This window comes from Myotis myotis, unplaced genomic scaffold (assembly GCF_014108235.1).
Source record: "Myotis myotis isolate mMyoMyo1 unplaced genomic scaffold, mMyoMyo1.p scaffold_m19_p_7, whole genome shotgun sequence".
Taxonomy (NCBI): Eukaryota; Metazoa; Chordata; class Mammalia; order Chiroptera; family Vespertilionidae; genus Myotis; species Myotis myotis.
In genome coordinates, this window is record NW_023416379.1 from 38,353,596 (window position 1) to 38,376,761 (window position 23,166).

General features: G+C 44.9%; 1 protein-coding gene across 3 annotated transcripts in view; it reads right to left on the minus strand.

Moving 5' to 3' along the window:
* The window catches only part of FOXO3 (forkhead box O3), a 116,888-nt gene that overhangs the window by 92,647 nt on the left and 1,075 nt on the right, over positions 1-23,166 (minus strand). For all 3 annotated transcript variants that reach the window (XM_036316213.1, XM_036316211.1, XM_036316214.1), the window contains exon 2: positions 22,202-22,947. In XM_036316213.1, the coding sequence (XP_036172106.1) occupies positions 22,202-22,819 (618 nt within the window). In that variant the 5' untranslated portion in view covers positions 22,820-22,947. The remainder of the gene's footprint in view (positions 1-22,201; positions 22,948-23,166) is intronic.

A 23,166-nucleotide genomic window follows, 5' to 3' on the forward strand; every position in this document is an offset into this window, starting at 1 on the left:
ACCATTTGTGTCTACTAAGAAAACTTTGCTCACAGGAGTTTTAGTCAGGTAATTTTCTGTATTTTTTAGTTCGCCTTTAAAGCGCATATAGATAAATTCACAACAGCATTAGAAACCCATTTTACAAACCTTTCGGTAATCCGTGTTGAGACTGAAATCTCCAGGTAACATTAATAGTGACCAGAAGTGGGGCTTTCGCTCTCAATGCCAAAGCCAAAGAAATTGCTTGTTACAAGGACTACCACACTTCTCCAATACCTGCAGAAGAGCTTAGCACTGTCACTCGGACTTTAACAGTTACAGAAAACTGCTTAGGGAATTTAATTCCCAATAAAAGAGATCCAAGTCTACCAAACAGTACTTAATGTATGGACTGCCCAGCATTACGACTGGTAAAACTGTGAATTTCCTTTGCCGCTAACTGCTGCCAAATAAAGCCACTGATTCAGCTAACGGTGCCCACTCCTCTGGCACAAGGCACCTAATTGTCGGAACATTACATGGTGTGCAATGCTTTCCCCCAAAGTCACAACCATCCAAGTTACAACCGCTTAGAAAACTCAGGTCCCGTCACTTTGGATACAGTGATGGAGCTTGCTCCTTTGCCACCAGGTAATCCCTCTCCCAGGTCCGGAGGTTTATAAGGCAGCATTTTGGCTGCCTGGGGATGTCTCTCTCCCACAGGTACATTTCCACAGAATGCCTCCACACTGGCCACCGCCAATTACAAAGCCTTGCTCCTCCCTGGAGGATGATGTAGTGGTGTCTGAAGTGAGGAGCGTGTCCAGACAAGTGTAGGCATGTTCAGGCCTTCATGACAGCAGTGCCGGCTCTTCCTCCAAAAGTGGCGACTGTGGTGACCACCAAGTCAGTTCGTCACTGTGCCCTTCCAGGTGAGCTCCTTTGCGTCTCTCATCCTTAATCTCCTCATCCAGAAATAATGGGTTAAATCAGATGACATCCAAGGCGTTCAGTTCCACAACTCAAGAGGTTCTATTACCAATTTAGCATTAATTTGCTTCTCAGATGAGTCCTTCCCCTAGAAAATCCCTGAGGATACAGGGCCCAGGTGAGATGGATAGTGGGCTGGCAGATGTGGGGCCAGTTACACCTAACACAGGTGGTGAATAATAGATCGAGGGGTGGACTGACCTACTGCACTATTTTTTCTGGGTCAGACTTGGCTTTCTTATCTTTATATATAGGAAGCAAGAGAAATCAAAATATCAAAAATCTGCCCTGACAAATTACCTCCTCAAAAATAAATAAGTAGGCGGAGCAACTAAGATGGCGGCATAGGTAAACACCGGGAAATTGTCGCCTCACACAACAATTGAAAATTACCGCAAAGGGCTGAGCAAACATCATCCAGAACAACAGGAAGGCTGGCTGAGTGTAAATTCCACAACTAGAAGGAAAGAAAAGCACGCTGAGAGCCAGAGGCGCTGCGGAGGTGAAGTGCAGAGGTACGGCGGCGCGCGCGCGAGGAAAGGGGGTGGCGCCTGAGGACACGGCTGTCTTTTTGAATCACAAACTCCCAACGGCTCTGAACTCCGGTTCCGGGAAGTCTCTGGGGACCCAGGTCTCATACGGGGAGAAGCTGGTCTGTCCGGCAGCGAGCGAACTTGAGGGCGGCTTTCCCTCAGAGGTGCTTGCAGCCGTTACCGGAACACTGAGACGCAGGACTCCGGGCGGAGAATCGGCCATGGCCGCTTTCTCCGCCCTCTGACTCCCTGAGACCCCGACCCACCCAGGCTGCGGCAGAGGCTTTTGCATGTGAATGTACCTAACTGCAGCCGAACCAGGCAGACCTGGAACTTCCAAGAGAAGGCCCAAGGCCCCGCAGCGGCTTGCATTGCTTCACAGCTGAGCCTCTTCGTGCGTGGCTCCTGCTGTGTGGCCTCAGGCAGAGGCTGAATTAGCACCTCCTTAGATCCAGGAGCCACTGTACCCAGTGGTCAGAGGGGGTCCATCCAGACTGCAACTCCTCAGATCCATAAGGGACGCACTCAGGGAGCAGACTCAGTGAGCACCAAAGCCCCACTGAAGCAAGTCTTGCCCCAGAAGGGTGTCTTCAGCACAGAAGTTCTCCCACTTTAGACACAGCTGATTCTCACAGCCAATTGGCCTGGAGGTCAATTCCTCCCAGTGATTCTACAACAACCAAGGCACCAAGAGTGCACCAAGAGTGTCCACCCCAGGTAACTGGGGAGGCTGAGCTACTGGGCCCTACAGGACACCTGGCGCACAGGGCCACTCTATCAACACAGGGAAGCTGCCAAAATGCGGAGACAAAGAAACAGGTCACAAATGGCAGAAATGGAGGAAAGCAAACGATTGGATATAGAGTTTAAGGCCACGGTTATAAGGTTTTTCAAGAATTTTATGGAAACCGCCGATAAATTTAATGAATCCCTCAATAAGTATAGGGAGACCATGGAGGACATGAAAAAGGACCAACTAGAAATTAAGCATACACTGACTGAAATAAAGAATAATTTACAGAGATCCAGCAGCAGAAAAGAGGATCCCAAGAATCAAGTCAAAGATTTGAAATACAAAGAAACAAAAAATACCCAACCGAAAAAGAAAAAAGAAAAGAGATTCCAAAAATATGAAGATAGTGTAAGGAACCTCTGGGACAACTTCAAGCGTACCAACATCAGAATTATAGGGGTACCAGAAGGAGAGAGAGGGCAAGATATTGAAAACCTATTTGAAGAAATAATGACAGAAAACTTCCCCCACCTGGTCAAAGAAATAGACTTACAAGTCCAGGAAGCGCAGAGAACCCCAAACAAAAGGAATCCAAGGAGGACCACACCAAGACACATCATAATTAAAATGCCAAGAGCAAAAGATAAAGAGAGAATCTTAAAAGCAGCAAGAGAAAGACAGTCAGTTACCTACAAGGGAATACCCATACGACTGTCAGCTGATTTCTCAACAGAAACCATGCAGGCCAGAAGAGACTGGCAAGAAATATTCAAAGTGATGAATAGCAAGAACCTGCAACCAAGATTACTTTATCCAGCAAAGCTATCATTCAGAATAGAAGGTCAGATAAAGAGCTTCACGGATAAGAAAAAGCTAAAGGAGTTCATCACCACCAAACCAGCATTATATGAAATGCTGAAAGGTATTCTTTAAGAAGAGGAAGAAGAAAAAGGAACTCTTACCATTTGCCACAGCATGGATGGAACTTGAGAGCGGATAAATACCACAGGATCTCACTCATTTGTGGAATATAATGAACAACATAAGCTGATGAACAAGGACTGACCCAGAGACGGAGAGGCATTGATTGGACTGTCGGGACTTGGAGGGAAGGTAGGGGAGGGTGGGGGTAAGGGGGAAAGATCAACCAAAGGACTTATATGCAAGCATATAGGCCTAACCAATGGACATGGACAACGGGGGGGTGAGGGCATGAGCGGGGGTGGGGGGGGGTGGGGGGTAGAGGGTAACGTGGGGACAAGGACACATATGTAATATCTTAATCAATAAAAAATATATTAAAAACAGAAAAATAAATAAATAAATAAGTAAATAAACCCACCCTTTAATATCTTCTAGGAGTCACTTATCTACATGACAAAAACCCAACTGACAGGTATTACGGTTTATAGGGTAAATGAATTATCTTACAAACAGCTCACTTATTTTCCCCTAGCTCTTTTAAGACAGCTCTGTTTACAGGCAGAATGCGAAATTTTCATTTAAAAAAGTCTAACCTCTTTGAAAAATGTTATTTGCCAACGACTGAGAAAAGAGATGTTTCCGAGTTCTCACAACTAGTTACAGAGACTTCCATGTGACTTCTCGGAGGAACACTGCCTCCTGCTAGAACACAGGGCTGGGAATCTTGGGCTTCTTACACAGGCTTCACCTTCACCTCCACTCACCGCGAGTCTTAGGACAAGTCACAAGTCTGCTGGGCCTGCTTCCCACATCTGGAGAACAAGATGTTTAGGATGATCCCTCTACTTAATCTAAAAGCAACTGGCAGGCACTGAAGTGGCTAGTAAATAAATGACCCATGCCAGGCCAACCAAGAGAGAAGGTTGACTTCCTCTTCTTTCTGTGGGGGTAAAAGAGTGCAAGGAAAATATTTTGTCCCTATATGACAATTAAAACTCTTTATATAATATTCAAAAAATAGCCTTGGTTGTTTTAAGGGCTTTTCTTGGAGAGTATGCAGCCTATATTTTAAAGTATTGAGAAAGCTTTATCTTTATCATTAATCTCAGAGAAAATGGAGATGCTTTTTATTTTTCATGCAGATGAGAAATACCAGACAACCAAGTTCTTGTAACAAAGCTTTGGCAGCAAGCTGCAGATCATTTTTCATGAAAGGGTGATAATGGAGAAAAGATGGAACATAAAGTTTCCTATTTCTTTCTTCTCATTCCTTTGCCCCTCAAGCACAGGGGACTCTGGGATTTAGTTCACAGACAGAATGCTTCTCCCACTTCGACAAAGAAGAAATTATTCATAATTCTAAACTCCTTGGAAAACACTATCAAATCACAAAACATTATTTTTATTATTCCAGAGCCACAAAATAACTCTGCTTTTTCTTTTTCATTCCAGAGTATGAACTGCTATGGTTCACTTTCCTCCCCAAGTGTCTCAATGGTTCCATTTTTAATTATAAAATGTGCTCATTAATGATACCATTTAACTGAGAGTACGCATGTATTGTTAGATAATGCTCTCTGAAGAAATTACATAATGGTCTAACTGTCCTAAATCCAGCCATTGCCCCTGATATGTCATCACAATCAAACAACTATAACCCTCCAGCTCCTGCCAAGGTAGTTTTACTGGGCCAAAACCCAACACTAGACGATCCCTCTTTGCCAATCAATTAACCACCCGCATCGTACGAAACTTGGCCTCCTTGTCCTGATGCTTCCATCATTCAACACCTGTTCACGTCAGTTCACCTTCTTAAACCATCACACACAATGTCCTGGGCCTCAAAGTGTGAAGCAGATCCAAAGAAGAGAATAAAAGCTAGACCTGAATGACCAATTTGCTTCCGAAACCAGGCCAAGCACGACATGGTTGTTCACCCGGTGGTAGAACACACTTAGGCCGCTTCTGCTTCCACAGGGGAAAGGAAGAGAGGAAAAGCAGGGACTGCAGGGAAACTCAGATGTGGTGCAGAGTGAAAGCGTCTCTGTCTCATTTCTGAATCTGCAAAATACAACCTGGGTCACCTTCCTTGGAAGACACATCTGTTTGGCAGCCTGGAGAAACAGGCAATTTGGAAAGCCCCATCCTTAAGAATAATTGCATTTCACAGGAGTGCAAGTCTTAAAGGTCTTTGAGTTCACTGCGAATGCCCGTCCACAGCCTAACACTCCACTCTGTTCTTTATGTGTTCTGAAAGAGTGACAAGCCAGGTAGAACACATGTTGTCTTAATTTTTACAGAAGATCATGCAAGCTTCCCTCCTTTCTCTCTTTTTTTTTTTAAACCAAAATGAGAGAAGTGAGAGGAACAGCCCAGTGAAGTCTCAGGCAGTATTATAAAATCAAAATTCCTAAAGCTTGAATAAATTAGCAATTTTAGAGTTTATTTTGTCAAAGTAGAGACATGCTGATGCAGATATCTCACCTCTATCACCTACCAACTGTCCAGCCTTGGCTAAGTCACTTAGCCAGCCTGTATGTCAACGTTCTCATCTGTAAAGAGGAAGACCTAATACCTATAAAGCTCTCAGCAGTGTCTGCCACATAATAAATGTTCGGTCAACAGCAGCTTTTAGTTATGACCATGAAAATGATAAGTAAACCTAAGGCTGTGACTACACACCTCACACCTATCTGTACCAATGCAGACTAAAGATCTGATGGGTTTTGCCCTTTTGGTGGGGCAAGGATAAAAGCTTTCCAATTTCAACTACAACTCTCCCCAACTCAGCCTTATGCAGAAGTCGGAGACACAGGGACCTTCTTCTCAAAACCAAAGCCCTCCTCTTTGGCCTCCCAGCAGGGATTTCCAAAGAGTGTTGAGTAGAGAGATGTCCCTAGTACCATCTTCACATCTGGGCCACAGGAGCCAAGCACTCAGATCCCTCTGATCCTCGGGCTGGAAGCCACGCCTTCGAGACTGCTGACAGACAGGCTTCTTCGTAGGAGCCTGACTGTTCCTGAAGGCACTTCACTCCTCTGAAAATGCATCCTAGAAACCAGATATTTTCAAGATGCCCTCCCATCCCTGTCCCCCAAATATGCGAGCACCCTTTTGGAAAATCAAAATGGAAGTGAACTGACACGTGTTTACACGCTTCATCTATGAGCAGTGGCAGCTGTGGGAAGCATCCCACTGTCCTAAGCACTTCAAGTTCCCACCAGCTGCATCTGACTGATGTCTGATCTCAAAGTCCCTAGTACTCTCCTTGGAGCCCAATTTTGAATGCTGTTTACAGTGGGGTTTTGTTTGTTTTTACTTATTCATTTGAGAGAGAGAGAGAGAGAGAGAGAGAGAGAGAGAGAAAAATATCAATTTGTTGTCCCACTTACTCATACATTCATTGACTGATTCTTGTATATGCCCTGACCAGGGATCAAACCTGCGTATTGGGACAGTGCTCTAACCAACTGAGCAACCCGGCCAAGGCCGTTTACAGTGTTAATGGCACGATATTCAGGACCCTCCTCCAAACGCTGGCCACAGACGTAAGTCCCCGGATGCAGCTTATCCCACCACTGCAACAACCTTCTGATGTCTCCGCACCTGGGCCTGCCCTCTTGATCCTTCTCAAGAATCCTGGGGAATCTGAGGGGAGTGATGCGCCTGCCCTGCCATTCCCAAGGAGAAACCCCTCTGAAGCGCAGCACCCAAGCCACACCATCTCGGATAGTACTTCTTGTAGGAAAAGATATGCTGCTTACAGAAGAATATGCGACATCCTATAATGCAAACAAATCCTGTGTTTTTGTTTGCTTTTTAATGTGTCAGATATAAGAGTATTTATGAATCTCAGACAACATTCCTAAGCAGCTGCTAAGAGATCCTGAAATGAACTTCCAAGTCCTGGCCAACCCACTGTTCTTTGCACTATTTATATTCCTAAAGCCATCAGCTATGCCTGATACGGCCGATCATGAGGCCCTGCTTAATGGACTACAGAATCCAATGATACCCACACACAGCCATCACTGGTTCTGATCTTTACCTGGCTTCCCCTTGTGGTGGGAGAGGCCGTGTGCCTTTCTGGTGTCGGAGCCAAGATGGATGCCATCTCCTCACCATGGCCTCGCCTCGGGCCTCGTCACGAGAGCTGCATCACTTTCCCTTCACTCACCCTCTCACACTGATTACACCCAGCACATTTTAATCTTATCTTTCTCCCACATGTCCCACGTCTGTCTGTGGATGAGTCAGTGCGACTACTCCCCTGTCTGATGCTGGTCTGAAAACGAGGAACATTTCCCAAAGACCAAAACAAACAAGGGGAAAGATCGGAAAACAGAAAGAAGCCAAGCTAAACACAAGTCCTCTGCACACAATGTATGACTAGGACGAACACTCGGCTCCCCCAATGCACCTGAGCAGGCCCTTCATTACCCTGCAGGGCGGTGGGTGCCCTTATTCTGTGCAGAAAGCTACACAGCAACGAGGCTCCGTCCGAGTCTAGAATACTCACGGGGGCTAGGTCTCTGCTACATTTCAACAGACACAACCACAGCCTGGCTATTCATCTCTCCCCACTCTTGTCTGGATTCTGAAGCCAAGATGGCATGAGAATTTTGATTTTTGACCCCTAGGAATTCAGAGGAATTCCAGACTTAGCAAAGGACTTACAAGCAGTGGTTCTCAAACTTCAACTTGCAGAAGTACCTGGAGGCCTTGTTACAATACAGATGGTTAGGCCCAGAGTTCCTGATTCAGTGTGCCTGGGGTGGGCCCAAGAATCTGCAGTCCTAACAGATTCCTGGATGTTCCTAGGTGGTGCTGATCTGGAGATCACTCTTACAGGACCACTAACGGAGGCACCAGGCTACAGTAGACCCTCTGGGATACCAGAGCAGGTTGCACAGAGAAGGAACACTAAGTTTGTGTGTCTCAGTTTTCAAGTCTTACGCAATGACTTGAAATAGCACCATCTCTTCTAACAAATTCCTGAAAACTTCAAAATAAGTTAACTGGGGTCCACTAGAGACTAGAAAAACAAGTGGGAGTTGGAAACTTTAAAAAAGCCACATTCATTTATAGGAAAGGAAGTACAGGAGGAGATCCTAGATAAGCACAGCTTGTTAAGCAATGATGCCCTTGTCCTGGAGGCCAACTGTTCTTCTAGATCCCAAATTGATGGTGCTCCTTTTAATACGGAGCTTCCAGGGAGCAAACTCCACCTTGTAATCTTCCCATGGATGAGAAGGTGAAAATAGATCTAAAAGTCAATATAAAAATAGTGGATAACTTCCACAGCCAAGATCTCTCATTTTTCTAAGAAAATGGTTCTCAATCCTAACTATCCATTGAAATCAGATGGGAGCTTTAAAAATATAGATGCCCATGCCCTATACCTGGAGATTCTGATCTGACTGGCCTAGGATGGGACCCAGACACAAGGGGTTTATTAAAGCTCCTTGGGTAATTCTCAAATGCAGTAAGGTTGAAAACCATGATGCAGGAAAAAGTCACAGAGAGAAAATAGGTAGATGGGAAAGAGAGAAGCCTCCTATAGAAAATGTCCAGGAAACATAAAAGGAGAGAGAAAAGAATAAGCGAGCAGCTGGGAACAACTAGGACAAGTAAAACTGAAACGTTTAGTCTGAGATGGATCTAAGGATCAACCCAACGTCAGCTGTCTTGGGTTCAAAGACCTGAAATGGCTAGGTGGTCAAGGCATTTGCCAAAGGCATTTGCCAGGTCATTTGCCAAAGACCTGGTACCAGTCCAAAGACCTATCAGGAAACCCTTTTAACAAGATGTGCTACTTTGTGTTTTTGTCAGAAGAGTTAATAACTAGGAACACAAGGCAAAGACCTGTAACTTCTCACAAACAAATCATCAACTTTGAAATCATGTACCAGAAAAAAACGGTAAAATTTATCACTGAGCAAAATTAAATGTTTTTCTTTAAAGGGAAGGCAAGGGAAAAGACTGAAAAAGTAACTCTCAGAGCACGTGGTAAACTATCCTCCCAGTAACCACACTGACAAATGAGTTTTCAAAGTTGTAAAGATCATGTGATGCAGATGATAAAATCAAGAGAGAGTTATTTTCTCCTCTTCCTTCTTGAGTAGCACAGATGCATGAAGTAACAAGCTGGGAAAAATGTTTGAAAGCTTTATGATCCTGTTTAGGTCAGAATGATGAACACAAAACAGAACACAGAACCTCAGGGCAGGTAACACAGACAGACAGGTGAAATTATTTCTGCTCACATAAACAAGATCAACACTGGGAGGCCAGAGAGAAAAATCTAGATGTACTTCCACTTTGTTAATAGCGAAAACTGATTCATCAATTCAAAGTTCTTTATTTGACTAGAAAACTATACTGTAGATAAATCTGCATCCTAAAAATGAGAATTTTTAATACAAGCATTCATTTGTTAAATAATCACTTTAAAATTGATTTAGAAAAGTTTTCACTAGCACAAGTTAGCTTTCCTAACTTAACACATGGTCCTGCACTTACTCAGTACTCAACTGCCCACAAATTGACTCAAAGCATTCCCTGATTTTATAAGACTAGAGGAATAAACCTCTCCCCTTCTCCCAAAGAACACACCTACTAAATGATGCCCATGATCAAGTGCCAAAATTCTCCTTAGCAACTGATGTGAAGAAGGAAAGTGGTAACACCTAAATATGGCCCAAGTGACCTAGACTTTCAGCCTGAAATAAGGATCTTTATGGAAAGGGAGGACATAAAATAGGACTGATTTAGATAATTCAGTTCAGCAGAGGACATGCATTTATTCAAGCAGAAGGCTGTAAGCTTATCTTTATTGGACAGGGTTGGAGACAGAAGGCCTGATCTAGGCCACTCATTTCAAGAAAAGTATACCAGCTCACCTAGGAAGTTATCTCTCAGGAGCCTAAGAGCCCACATGTGCCAAAGCAAGCACACTCATACTGGTATCAGCTCAAAGACAACTTTAAAATAATCAGGCCTACAACATTCTCATAGCCCATTCCAGGCCTCTCGGGGTTACGCAAATGATACACCTGACCCACCCAGTCATTATTCTGTTATAAAAATCAGAAGAATGCTTAGGCTCAGAGTTTCAATTTTTACCTAAAGGAAATTACCTTGCTTAAAATTGAGTCCATGCCCTAACCGGTTTGGCTCAGTGGATAGAGTGTTGACCTGCGGACTCAAGGGTCCCGGGTTCGATTCCGGCCAGGGGCATGTACCTTGGCTGCGGGCACATCCTCAGTGGGGAGTGTGCAGGAGGCAGCTGATCGATGTTTCTCTCTCATCGATGTTTCTAACTCTCTGTCCCTCGCCTTTCCTTTCTGTAAAAAAATCAATAAAATATATTTAAAAAAAAATTGAGTCCATGGACCACTATTTATTTGAATGCGAGGGTACATTCATACATGGCAAATTAATTTGTTAAGGGAACTGTACTACAAAATAACCAGTTAATAAAAGTATGCCTTCTCATTCTACCAACTGGGGGGGGGGGGGGGGGTACCCAATACAGACTGAGATACAAAAGTACGAGGGTTAGATTAACAAGTCCTTCGCTGGGAAAGGAATGCCGGTAGGCAGCCCCATGACAGCTCTGGTGTGAGGTAAAAACCCTGGAAGAGCTGCAGCAACACTGAGTTTTAAACTGGGTGCATTTTTTTAGGAATTTACCAACATGAAAAGTTCTGATGAAGAGATCTATGGAAAGCATTTTACTTTATAAAACTATTACAGTTATCATAGTGATTATTTTTTTCAAATATTAAGTAAAATAAAAAAATTTAAAAAGATTAGAGGAATGTGAGCAAGAGGTTTTGAACATCACTCAGCCAAAGATTATGTATCAAATATGGGGAACCTAGGCAGTTCTCTAGATCGTTTATGATGAAAGAAATGTCATTTTCAAAATCAATTATTAGGACAATTCGGGGGGGGGAATCAGTTTTGAGACTTGAATTATGTAAGTTAATGACTTAACTATCCACTTGATCTTTCTAATGTACTACCAATTTTCAAGAAGACATCTCACAAGCAATTATATTGGATATAATTTTATGCTCTCCTTAAACTTCAGGCTTACAGCCAGATTTGTACCTTTAAAAGTCTACCGTGGCCATGGCCACCCTCTGCAACTGCCTCCAGCCCCTCCCCTCCCCCACACCGTGGCTGTATTCAGTTATCAGGAAGAACCGTTCTGCCTGCTCTGCATTTATCATAGGGTTTCAGTCTATCTTCTGGACACAATCCAGACAGTACTCACCTATCTTTACTATGAAACTGAGAGTTCTGAATTTTTTTCCAACACACACATGAGATTAGTACTCTGCTAGCCACATTTTATCTTCGGGCACATGGGTTCTGCAATTCCTGCAGCCAATTAAAACCAGCATTTTAGGTCCTACTCATAAATATTTTTACCTTGAAGACAAAAGCAGTAAGCTCTTCAACAGAAATAAACACTTTAACCTGGCCAGCAACTTACATTATGCAACATTTTCTGTTTCTGTCTTGGCAGCCTGCCTTAAACCCTAGTAACTGCATTGCAAAGAGTCAACCACTCACAAAATATTTTTAATACCTTTAATTATGAGATCTGATTCCGCAGCCAAACTTCTGCCAGGAACTTCTTGTAAATATCCTCCCCCACCCCCCACCCCCAGAAATCTGCTTTTCTTGGTGGTGGTGTCTCCATTCACCTACCTACCTAAAGCCTATGGAAGCACGGACCCTCTGTTTTCCCAAGGGAGAATTTCTCAGAGATAATCGCCCAACCCAAAGGATTTCTTCACACCATGTCTCACTCTGACAGTTCTGAATACAGTGGGGCCTTGACTTGCGAGTTTAATTCGTTCCGTGACGGAGTTCGTAACTCAAATTACTCGTATGTCAAATCAAAAAGTGAACGAGTGAGACACGTGATGCTGGGCTGATGTTGTGGCGTTCACTGTGACGTTCGCTGCGCCAACTAGCGGTAGGGTATCTGAAGCTGGCTCGTAACCCGAATTTTAGCTCGCAACTCAAAGCAAAAAATCGGCCGAGAGACGGTTCGTATCTCAAAACACTCGTTAGTCGGGACACTCGTAAGTCAAGGCCCCACTGTAGTACACTTTGTGTCTGACCCATAGTAAACCACAGTCACACAGGTCAGTGACCAAACAGAAATGAATCCCCAAACCAACAGGTGTCTGAAAGAACTCTAAAGCCACGCCTCCAGTTCCCCACTAAAAGCCCACCACTGACTCCATGAAGTTACTAGTTCATGCAAAAATCAAGGGAAGGAGCCTGAGTCACGGGTCCAAGTCCACTCTCCCATCAACTCGCAGAGAGGGGTGTTAGTTACCTGAGTCAGCCACACTTGGAAAACAAGCATGCAAGACAGTGCTCCCAAGGATTAACTCGAGGGTTAGTGGTCATATATGTAAAGAACGTGGCACATAGTAGCAACTTTTAAAATAGCAGCTATTGCCCTGACCGGTTTGGCTCAGTGGATAGAGCGTCGGCCTGCGGACTGAAGGGTCCCAGGTTCGATTCTGGCCAAGGGCATGTACCTGGGTTGCGGGCACATCCCCAGTGGGAGTTGTGCAAGAGGCAGCTGATCGATGTTTCTCTCTCATTGATGTTTCTAGCTCTCTATCCCTCTCCCTTCCTCTCTGTAAAAAATCAATAAAATATACTTTTTAAAAAAATAGCTGCTATTTTCAAAAGGTATAATCTTCCAGTTATAAAATAAGCAAGGAATGGGGATAAAATATACACCAGGTGACTGCAGTTAATAATACACATTACATATTATAGTTAATACTACACATCTGAATGTATTACGAGAGTACATCTTAAAAGTTCTCATCACACACACACAAAATGGGTAACTGTGCAGTGACGGGTGTTAATTAGGAGCTGAGGGGACTCAGAGAGATTCTGGATTAGCCTCACCACCATCGGAGATAATGAACCTGACAGGGCCCCGTCTTCTCAAGCCCTGACAGGAACAGGGAGGAGAGGATCCCGCTTCAACACCTCCTTCCGGTGAGGAGCCTGGAAGGCCGGCTGTTCTAGACCAAAGCTGTCATCCAGGCCACATGGCCGTGCTGTAAATCTCACAGCCCACACTCCACCAGGACCGTGAGGCCTGGGGTGTGAAGCCTCACCTCCAGCTTCCCAAACCGGGCCAAGAAGAAATTCAGTAAGTGGAGAGGCAGCCTAGGACAAGCCCCGGCCGACATGAGAGGGAGGGAAACGTTCTGATAGTTCTAATTGGGAAATCAAGGAGAACTCATGCCTCCCTGCTTCCCCTCACAGCAGGAAAAAGAATGAAATTTAAGTAACCAGCAAGTTGCCTATGAATGATTAACATTTTAATTCTAATCTAATTAAAACGTTATTCTCTACCTGCAACCCTGCCTGTCCCTCTCTTCCATCCCTGTGCTTCTGTGTCCTAATGTTAGCACAACAAGTTACTGCAAATGTAGGGGCTTCAGAAAACAAAAATTCATTCTCTCAGCGCTGGAAGCTGTAAGTCCAAACTGAAGGTGCTGGCAGGGCCATGCCCCTCTGCAGGCTCCAGGATCCCGCCTTGCCTCCTCCCGGTGCTCCCGGGCTGGGAACTGCGTCACTCCAGTCTTCGCCTCAGCCTTCACTCCGCCTTCTCCACATCTATGTCCTCCCCTCTTCTCTCAAGGAAACCAGTCACTGAAGTTAGGGCCCACCCTAGTCCAGTATGACCTCATCTTAATTTAACCAATTACCTCTGGAAAGAGCCTATTTCCAAATGAGGTTTCATTCTAAGGTTCCAGGTAGACACGAATTTTGGAAGGGATACTTTTCAACCCACTATAACTCGCAAATTAAAGTAAATCACCAAAACCAAAATTTGGGCAAAGTGGAGGAAAATGACAAATTATGGCATCACAGAAATGTAAAAAAATTCAAGTTATGATCTCCAGTGGATCCAGGACTACGAAATCTGAGTTGGAAATGATGTAGTTTTTACCATTCTCTCAACCCATGGGAAACTGAAGTTTTGGAAAATATCAAAAGTCTCAACCAAAACAGCACTAGAACAGAATATTACACTGATCTAGACACATTCTCTGAGATTTGGTATTAGGTATAGATGGACATTCACATATATCGTCAGAAGTAGAATAGCAATAAGATTAAAGGCAGGGGAGGAGATTTTTCAGTTAAAAGGGCTTTCATTTAACTACTGGGGATGGACATGAACATGAGTTTTAGAGGACCAAGGTTTCCTTTAAAAAGTTACCTAAGGTTTTTAACTGCCCCTCTCCCTTCCAAGCTATCCTTTTATCACGATGACATATGCCTACACAGAAGCATGACATATTAGATCTTGATAGTTTTTAATCAAGGTACCACTTTAGCTATATGGGGAAAAATACTTGAGATCAGCTTAAAATCTTGTGTACTCCCTCTGCTGGCTCGGAATTTAAAATAAATTATCAATGGCATCAGGAACCAAGTTATTAATTTCTCTAAACACAAGGAAAAATATGACATGAATTCTCCCACACACACGTAAAGGTCTTAAAAGAAATAAATAAGAAATTACAAACATGTACTGAAAACTCCCAAAGGTATCTCTGTTGGATTTTTCTATGAATTCACTTTTCCAGGGGAAAGCTAATGCAGTTCATTTGCTTGGGACAGGGGTCACTTCCTACATTGGCCTTGCCCTCCAACAAGGCTGCCAGGAGCTTTCCTTGCTCTGTGTTCACCTCTCCACTGCATGATTGGGGTGCATCTGGACATGCAGACCTGGTGAGCACCCAGAAGTTAACCTGGCATCTTCACCATAAGGGATTGCCCGAGTAGCAAGTACTGGAAGGACCTCAGGCCATCAGAGTAGTCCATTTCATTTTGTAATGTTATCGCATATTAGTTAACTGCCACACTACAAAGAGAAAAAAATCTCAAGATAAAAGTCTCAAAAAAGAAATCCGACTGAAGAGTAAAAGACACCCACTCTAGAAAAGCCCAGAGTATTCCAATCACATGTTTACGTTTTACCATCCCCTCAACCCATGGGGAACTGATGGAGCAATACATCACAATAGTCTATGGAACAATTAAGAATTTAAATTTTTTAAAAAAAAATATATGGATGCCTGCTACTTTACTTCTTTTCCCAATTAGGGAAATTGTGATGCTGAGAAATAAGAGTTGTTTGGTCAGAATAAAATGGTTAAGGTACTGAGTTTGTCTGTGGCAGTGATGTGATCAAAATCGAGATCTTTTATCACAATCACTAGCCTAACCACCTGTTCAGAAAACTCTACCTCGAAAGAACGACAGACTGGCCCCCTGAAAAGGTCCCTCTTGAAAAGGTGGTTTCTCTTCTTCCTTCATATGTGGCATCTATTTTCCAATCCATGGACATAAAACCTCAACACGTCTGAGACTGATGCCCCCAAATGCAGAACATTATGGACAACTTAGCTCTATACAACAACTTGACTCCTATAAGTGGATACGTCAATGTGACGCAGAACAATTCCGTGGTGACTCTTTCTAGACAGTATGTATTGATGCTGCATAAAGTGCGATACACACACAGGTGACAAGCTGGATATCAACTTTCTCTTAATGAAAGGTCATCTCAAGATCAGGTTTCCCTCAGTTTCTGTGATGGGTTGTGACTGGCACTGATCAAGTTTTTTCAGGGACGTCTACAGTAGGAAACAAGACACTGTGAGAAATGCCTTAGATAGTAGAGCATCATTTCATAATTACACTACATCGTATCAACATCAACACAGGAGGTCTAAGACTTGGGCCACCTTCCTAGCGACAAGTATCCAGACTCTAGCACGTGACATAACCTCACTCCTGAGTCACATCATCCCCTTTCAGTGTCAAACCCTAGAAAAGGCTGTCCTCATGGGCTGAGGACATGGTGATCCTAAAAGCAGCTCCAAGTATCAGAAACACTTATTTGTTTGGTAGACACACTGCGCGCGCTCTCAAGGCTCTTACACTATGGTTGGGAATATACAGGAGTCACAGAAAAATGACGAAGGAAACAGGCACGAGTCAGGCGTGGGCCAGGTAGGGTCGGGTGGATAAAGTAGGCCTTTTCAGCAAGGTGAGCTGAGAATGAAAAAAAGGGAAACACAGACACTTTGTGTGAGCCGGCCTAGAGGAGGGGGAGGGGAGCACCTAGGAGCAAATGAAGACTTTGCAGAAATGGAGGCACTGACACCAACAGTTGTGAAACCACAAGGGTTAGCAGCAGACGTTACTGAACAGTGGTGCTCTGGGCTCGCGAGGACACTCTTAACTCCGTTTCCTCATCTGTAAAATAGTTAGATGCTCTCTAAGACCTCCTTTAGCTCTGAATTTGAGGCAAGAACAGCTGCAGGTAAGTTTGTCTGTCTCAAGGCTCCACATCGGCTCTCCAGGGGGAGGTCCGTCCCACACCAGGCCCCATGAGACAGAAACTGGGGCTCCCGTGTCAGTCCAGAGCCCCAGATATGCTCTAATCTAGGTGAATTTGGGAAAGCCCCGCTTCTCCCAAACAGCAGCAGCCACATTACAGTGGCCTTGCATCTCCAAAGCAAGCTGAAAACAATCTGCAGAGAAGTGAAGGCCAGCGTCAAGCCAGAGCTGAAACACGAGGGAAAGCAGAAGTACACATGTGAAAAAAGGCAAGAGAATGGACAATAAGGACAAGTTCACAGAGCACATATTTGCATGTTTATTTTCTGTCTTCCCCCAATAGACTGTGAACTCCTGTGAACTGAAACCTTATTTGTCTTATGCTACTACTAGATCCCTGGGGCCAGCAGAATGCCCTGCACACAGTATGCCTCTCATAAATATTTGCTGAATGAATGAAATGGCATGTGGTGCAAATGTGTAAAAAGAGTTTTCTCTTCTCAATCTTTTACTCACTTACTGTACCTCAGCTGTAATATCTGCTGATGCTCACGCACCTGTATGTATGTCATCCCAAAGGACTTCTTTAGCAGCAAGAAGCCAAAGTGAATCTTCAGGACCCCTCAATTTGTGATACAGGAAAAGGTGTGGAGAAAAATGAGGAGTCAAGCATAGGATCAAGGCTGTTCCCTACAGGTGAGATGAATGTGTATGAAAACAAAATAAATCCCATACTCTGTCCAGCTTCAGGAACAAGCAATGGGTAAGTGGGATACCTCACCAGAACGCACAGGCCTAAAAGTCTTATCTTTGCATTTTTTAATCAAGATCTTTGGATGGATGGAGTCTGCTTAACTTTTCCAGAGCAAGTAAATGACTTTTTAGTGGGACAAGGCCTCTCCATTAATTTACCAAATAAAAATATCTTGCAGGTTTTAAGTAAGAATCACGAGTATTAAAAAGTTTAACGACAAGATGTTCTTGTATGGTGTCATTCTCTTAAAATAGAGCTCTCCTAAAAGCTCCTAAAAATAAGTCTGCATAGTTTCATTTCATTTTCTAAGGAGATAAACATATCAAAACCAACACTTCACTTCTTTTTTAAAGAGTCTCTCTGCTACATAGGGCTCACAGATCAAAGTCCAAAAGGGCCAGTTTCTTCACTTCATAGGTGGATGACACAGCTTTGAGAAAGAGGAAAACAGTCCCCCTCGTGTATTGCTGCTGTAGGAAGAGGAAGTGTATTAGTTGAGAATCACTGACGATGACAGCACTGCCAAAGGAAATTACAAAACAGCGTTCTGGCAACATGGGCCCAGCAGAAGACAGATTCCTCACACACCACCACAACCGGCCCTTTGGCGAGTTACTCCAAAGGTGACTGAGGTCAAAATTATGAGACAATATGGAATTATTATGACTTTGTCATTTTGAAACTTTAAATATGTATTTTTTAAACATAAAAGTGCGGTTAAAATAACATTTTCTTAATACAGTATGTTGAAAAGGAACTGAATGCATTAATCTAAAAAAAACTGCAACAGTGGGCACGTAAACAAGATTTATGTGGCAGGTCAGCCCTCATCTCTTCACCTTGGGAAGATGCTCTACGGGTGCACATTATCCTGCGAAGGAAGACCCGGTCTCCTGAGGAGTCACCCTCTGCAGCAGCAGCAGCAGCAGCAGCCTACAACTGTGAAACTGTGGGAGCCACCACAGAAACTCATGGCTGCATAATATCTCAGTGCCCTGATCCGCGGGCAATGCAGGTGTGTGCGTGCATGTAGGAGACAAGTGGTAAACAGGCCTTACAAGGTAAACGCTGGAGTCCTAGAGGTCTGCCCAAGTCAGGAGGAACCATTCTCAACAGTTTAATTATGGGTGCAGTGCAAGTACGTTTAATGGGAATTAAAAGAAATGTAACCTTTTCCCCTCTTAACCACATCTGATTATTCACTTCTACTTTAATGCCTGAGGTAAGGGAACCTGTGGGATAGCAATCACCTTTCTCCCTGGCACAGCAGGTAACTAACAAACCCAAGTTAGCCAAGAACATCCTCTTTTTGTTAAAATGCTATCTTTTTTTTTGCCACTTTTGTCACTTCATAGTTCCCAAATACGCATACTGATAGGCACTGGAAAGCTCTACAACAGATGCACTCCTCAGCCTCCATCAACATTCATCTGTCTTTCTGATGCTGAAATAATAACTAAGACTAGATTGAGAGACAAATATGTTTTTCAAGAAAGCAACCTGTACTTATGTTAAGGGTACACATTACTTAGTAAATGACCTTTTAAAAAGATCAATTTAAAGAGGAAAACAGCGTGATTAAGAACAAAGATCTCTAGAACTGTGGCTACTAATTACCTCTGTACTAACTAGCTGTGTGAGCTTAGAAAAGTCATTAACTTCAAGAATCAGGCTCTTCACCTATTAAAGAACTAGTCAGTGATGGCGAACCTATGACACGCGTGTCAGAGGTGACACGCGAACTCATTTTTTTGGTTGATTTTTCTTTGTTAAATGGCATTTAAATATATAAAATAAATATCAAAAATATGTCTTTGTTTTACTATGGTTGCAAATATCAAAAAATTTCTACATGTGACACAGCACCAGAGTTAAGTTACGGTTTTTCAAAATGCTGACACTCCGAGCTCAAAAGGTTTTCCATCACTGAACCAGATCAACAAACCTCATCCTGGCTGTATATTAGAATCACCGGAGAAACTGCAAACCTCCCCCCCCCCTCCCTAAACAATAAACACTAATCCACCCACCAGCACAATTAAATCAGGCTCTCTGGGTATCGACAGTTTTTAAAGGCTCTCAGGTGATTCTAACATGCAACCGGGGCTTCAAACCACTGATTGGATTCTGATCTCCAAGGCCTCTTTCATTCTATGACCTCAGGGTCATAATTCTGGTTACAGGCTCTCATAATGCAATGGCCTAAAAAGCCACAAAAGAAGTAAGGCCTGGACCCTGCACTCTGTGCCTATGTACACACCTGTCTAGGAGACATTAACCTGAATTCTAGACATTTTTAGGGGTTAAAGACTCAAATACATAACTCAGAATGAAAGTAATGTGGTTTAAATGTACACAGATGTTTCCAAAATGACTAATCATGATAGGATTCAACTCCTGAAACTTGGACCCATGAATACGGGTCACAGTCAGCTCCTGACCTGTCCCTTTTCCCTCGTCTTCTGCCCCCACCAAACCACAAGCACAAACAGGGCTGGCTAGCAGTCATAATCAGAATAAGAAACCAGCCCCAGTCTCAAAGAGCCTTCACCATCATCAAAGATTTGGAAGTTCTTGCATGGCTGCATCTTTTGGTAAAGGTCATCTTACAAAAACTCTTTCAATGATACCCCTATAGTCTTCAAGAATTAGTTATCACCTAATACTCAGAAGTGGAACTGATGTAACCATTTACAGTAAAAGTAATCATAAAATGTGTGCCCTGTATTAAACATATTAAGGCTTGAGAGTTTCAATGTATAATATTTCATAAAATTTTGGTTAAAGAGAAATAAGATAGCAGAGAAAGAAAAAAGGAACTATGAGACCAAAAATGGTTTAGGACATAAAACCACCAAGTTTATGACTAGGCCCAAAATCTCTACTGCAAATTGTGCAAGTTATAATAAAAATATAATTAGCAATTCAGTTACTTTTGATAATACCACTTTCTCACATAAATATTTTTTTAAATCCAATGTTATCAAACTGTTAATTTTACCTATAAGCACAATAGCATGAAATTACTTCTTAATGGCAAAAATCATAGGAAAGCTGAAAACCCTCCCTATGTTAACTAAGTTGAAAGTTAGCTAACTTGCAATTAACAGTATCTATGCACCAAATTCAAAAAATGCAGGACTAAATTCCAAGTGTGAGAAATTTGAAATATACTCCAAAACCCCAAATCTATCTTCTTAAATCCTGTAAACTCACCCCGTCCTGATACTGTACACTGAGATTAACCCTTGCTATCCACTTGGAAACTCAATTTTAAAAGGTATCAACATTAGCACGGCTGTGAAACAGAACTCTCGGCCTTTCTCTAAAGAGCCCTCATATCACACAACTGGCACTCCTTTGCAAAGCAATAAAATTAAATCATATGTAGCATTCATACTGTCAGCATTTGTTAAAGGAAATGAAACAGATTTGTGGAATAATATCAAAGCACACATTTTGCTTTTAAAGTTTGTTTACTCTAAAAAAGGTTTAAATCTAAACAAGGCCACTCCAATACTGGCCATAATTTTTTTAAGGAACTTTACAAGGATTTTATTTTTAAGCAAATTAAAACTCAATACACTAAATTAGTTTTTCATATGCAGCCTCCTCTCCAACGCTTCAATTCTCCACTACATGTTATTTTATACACCTATTGAAACCCAGGAAGATACAGGGCTCCCCAAAGACAATAAAGAAAGGGACAGGAGGAGAAAGCAACTACCTCTTTAATTTAAAAAAAAAAAAAAAAGCAGCAACTAATTGCAAATAGAAGCAACTGATAAGCAATTAGTATCTCCAAATGCGCAGGAGTCTCTTCTGCCTGGCACTGACACATTCATATCTTGGGGGAAGGGGCCAGGAGGAGCAAAGCAGCTGGGTATCAGCAAGGGCACAGAAGCTAATCTCTTTCGGTGCCCAACTGCAGGAAGTCATTACATCATAGGCCTTTCCACACCTCTCTCCCTACCACGTGTCCAGTGCCCCCAAGAGGCTGAAAAGGAACAGTAGAGAGCCTCTCTTCAGGTTCACTTATTGGCAGAAGCCATTACAGCCCAGCCCTGCCACCAAACCTCCCTTCCAAAGGCTTAAGTGAGGCACCCAGCCTCCAGGCCTCCACACCTGGACCCCACCTCAAACAAGGCCAGAGTCCGGGCCTCAGCCGGAGCAGCAGGTGCGGCCACACCGCGTTGAGATGGCAGAGCTGCCCTCTTCCAGACCCCAGAATATCTCAGAGGCTACTGCGGGCAGGCTGACTGAAAAGACATCTCTGAGCAATACAGGTGTTAACAGAGAGCCCGCCAGGGAAATGTTTGCAACCACTGGTTTTTCTAGTGATATCCTCATGCCTGTGGAAGTTAACACCCACAAGCCCGAAACTTGGACCCTAGGGTTCTCACCCAGCTAGTGACAACGCACCAAGCTCCTGGAAAACTCAAATCCAACTCCTCCTCCAGGCACCGAGTCCCAAACACAACCCCACGTCCCTGCACTCTAACCGCAGCGTCCTCGCCGCACCCCCACTATGGTGAATTCTACTCCAAAGTTGGCCTCGGACCTACCTGCTCCGCGCTGTCCGGGAATACAGCATAAGCACTCTTGTCCGTCTGTCCTTCTCTCTCCAAAGTCCCTTGCCCCTTCTCAGAACCTGGCCATGCCCGACACTTCCCAGGGAGCCTCCTTCCCCGCGCCCCCCCACCCCCCCAAGGCCGCCTCACGTACCCTTCCTTTGGGGTCACACAAAACTCCCCAAAGACCCACAGCCCAGGCTCTCGGCCAACCCCAGTCCCCAACGCCGGTAGGCGCGCTCCACGAAGCGACTGGATGCCTGGCGCTGCGCAGGAGGCCGGCGAGTCCCACCACCCGCCCGAGGTAGGTACGCACCTTCCAGCCGGCAGAGCTGTTGCTGTCGCCCTTATCATTGAAGTAGGGCACGCAGCGCACCATCCACTCGTAAATCTGGGACAGAGTGAGCCGTTGGTCCGGGGAGCTCTGGATGGCGCGAGTGATCAGGTCGGCGTAGGACAGGTTCCCCCAGGCGTTCCGCCGCGACGAGCATTTCCTCGGCTGCCCGGAGCCCCCAGCCGCCCCCGGCTGCGGTGGTGGCAGTGGCTGCTGAGGCTGCAGCGGCGTCTGCGTCCCTCCGCTCGGCGCGCCCGCCGCGGGGGCTGGCCCAGACCCCGGGTCCTGCCCTCCGGGAGCCAGCAGCCGAGCCGAGTCCTCAAGGAGCATCCCGGCTCCCAGCGTGCTGCTCCCGCCGCCGCCGATCGCCATGGCCGAGCCGGCCCGACCGCCGCCGTCCTCGTCGTCTTCATCGTCCTCCTCCTCGGGGATCATGGAATCAGCAGCCGCCTCCCCCGAGGGTTTGGCCGGGCTTCCCTGGAGCTCCGGCCTCTGCAGGGGCCACGTACAGGAGCGCGGTCGGCTCTGCGGCTCGAACTCCGGGTCCAGCTCCACTTCGAGCGGAGAGAGCGGGGCCGGGGAGGCCGGCGCCTCTGCCATCTTCGCCGCCCGCCCCGCGGCTCGGGCTCTCGCGCTCCCTGCTCTGCCCGGGCGGGGTGCGACGGGGGAGGGACGGGGACGCTGCGAAGGCTAGGACTCCCGGGCGCCGCCGCCGCTACTGCCGCCGCCTGGGGAAGTACGAGTGGAGAAAAAAGGGGAGTTGGTTATCCCGATCTGGAGCCCCGTCCTCGGCAAGTCTTCCGCCGCCGCGCCGCTTCCCGACCGCGCCGCGCCCGCCTTCCAGGAGCAGGCAGACTTGGAGACGTGCGTCCCGAACCTGGCGCAGCAGACACCGCCCCCTGGTCAGGCCGCGGGGGAGACGCAGGCGAATCGACGGGCTCGCACGG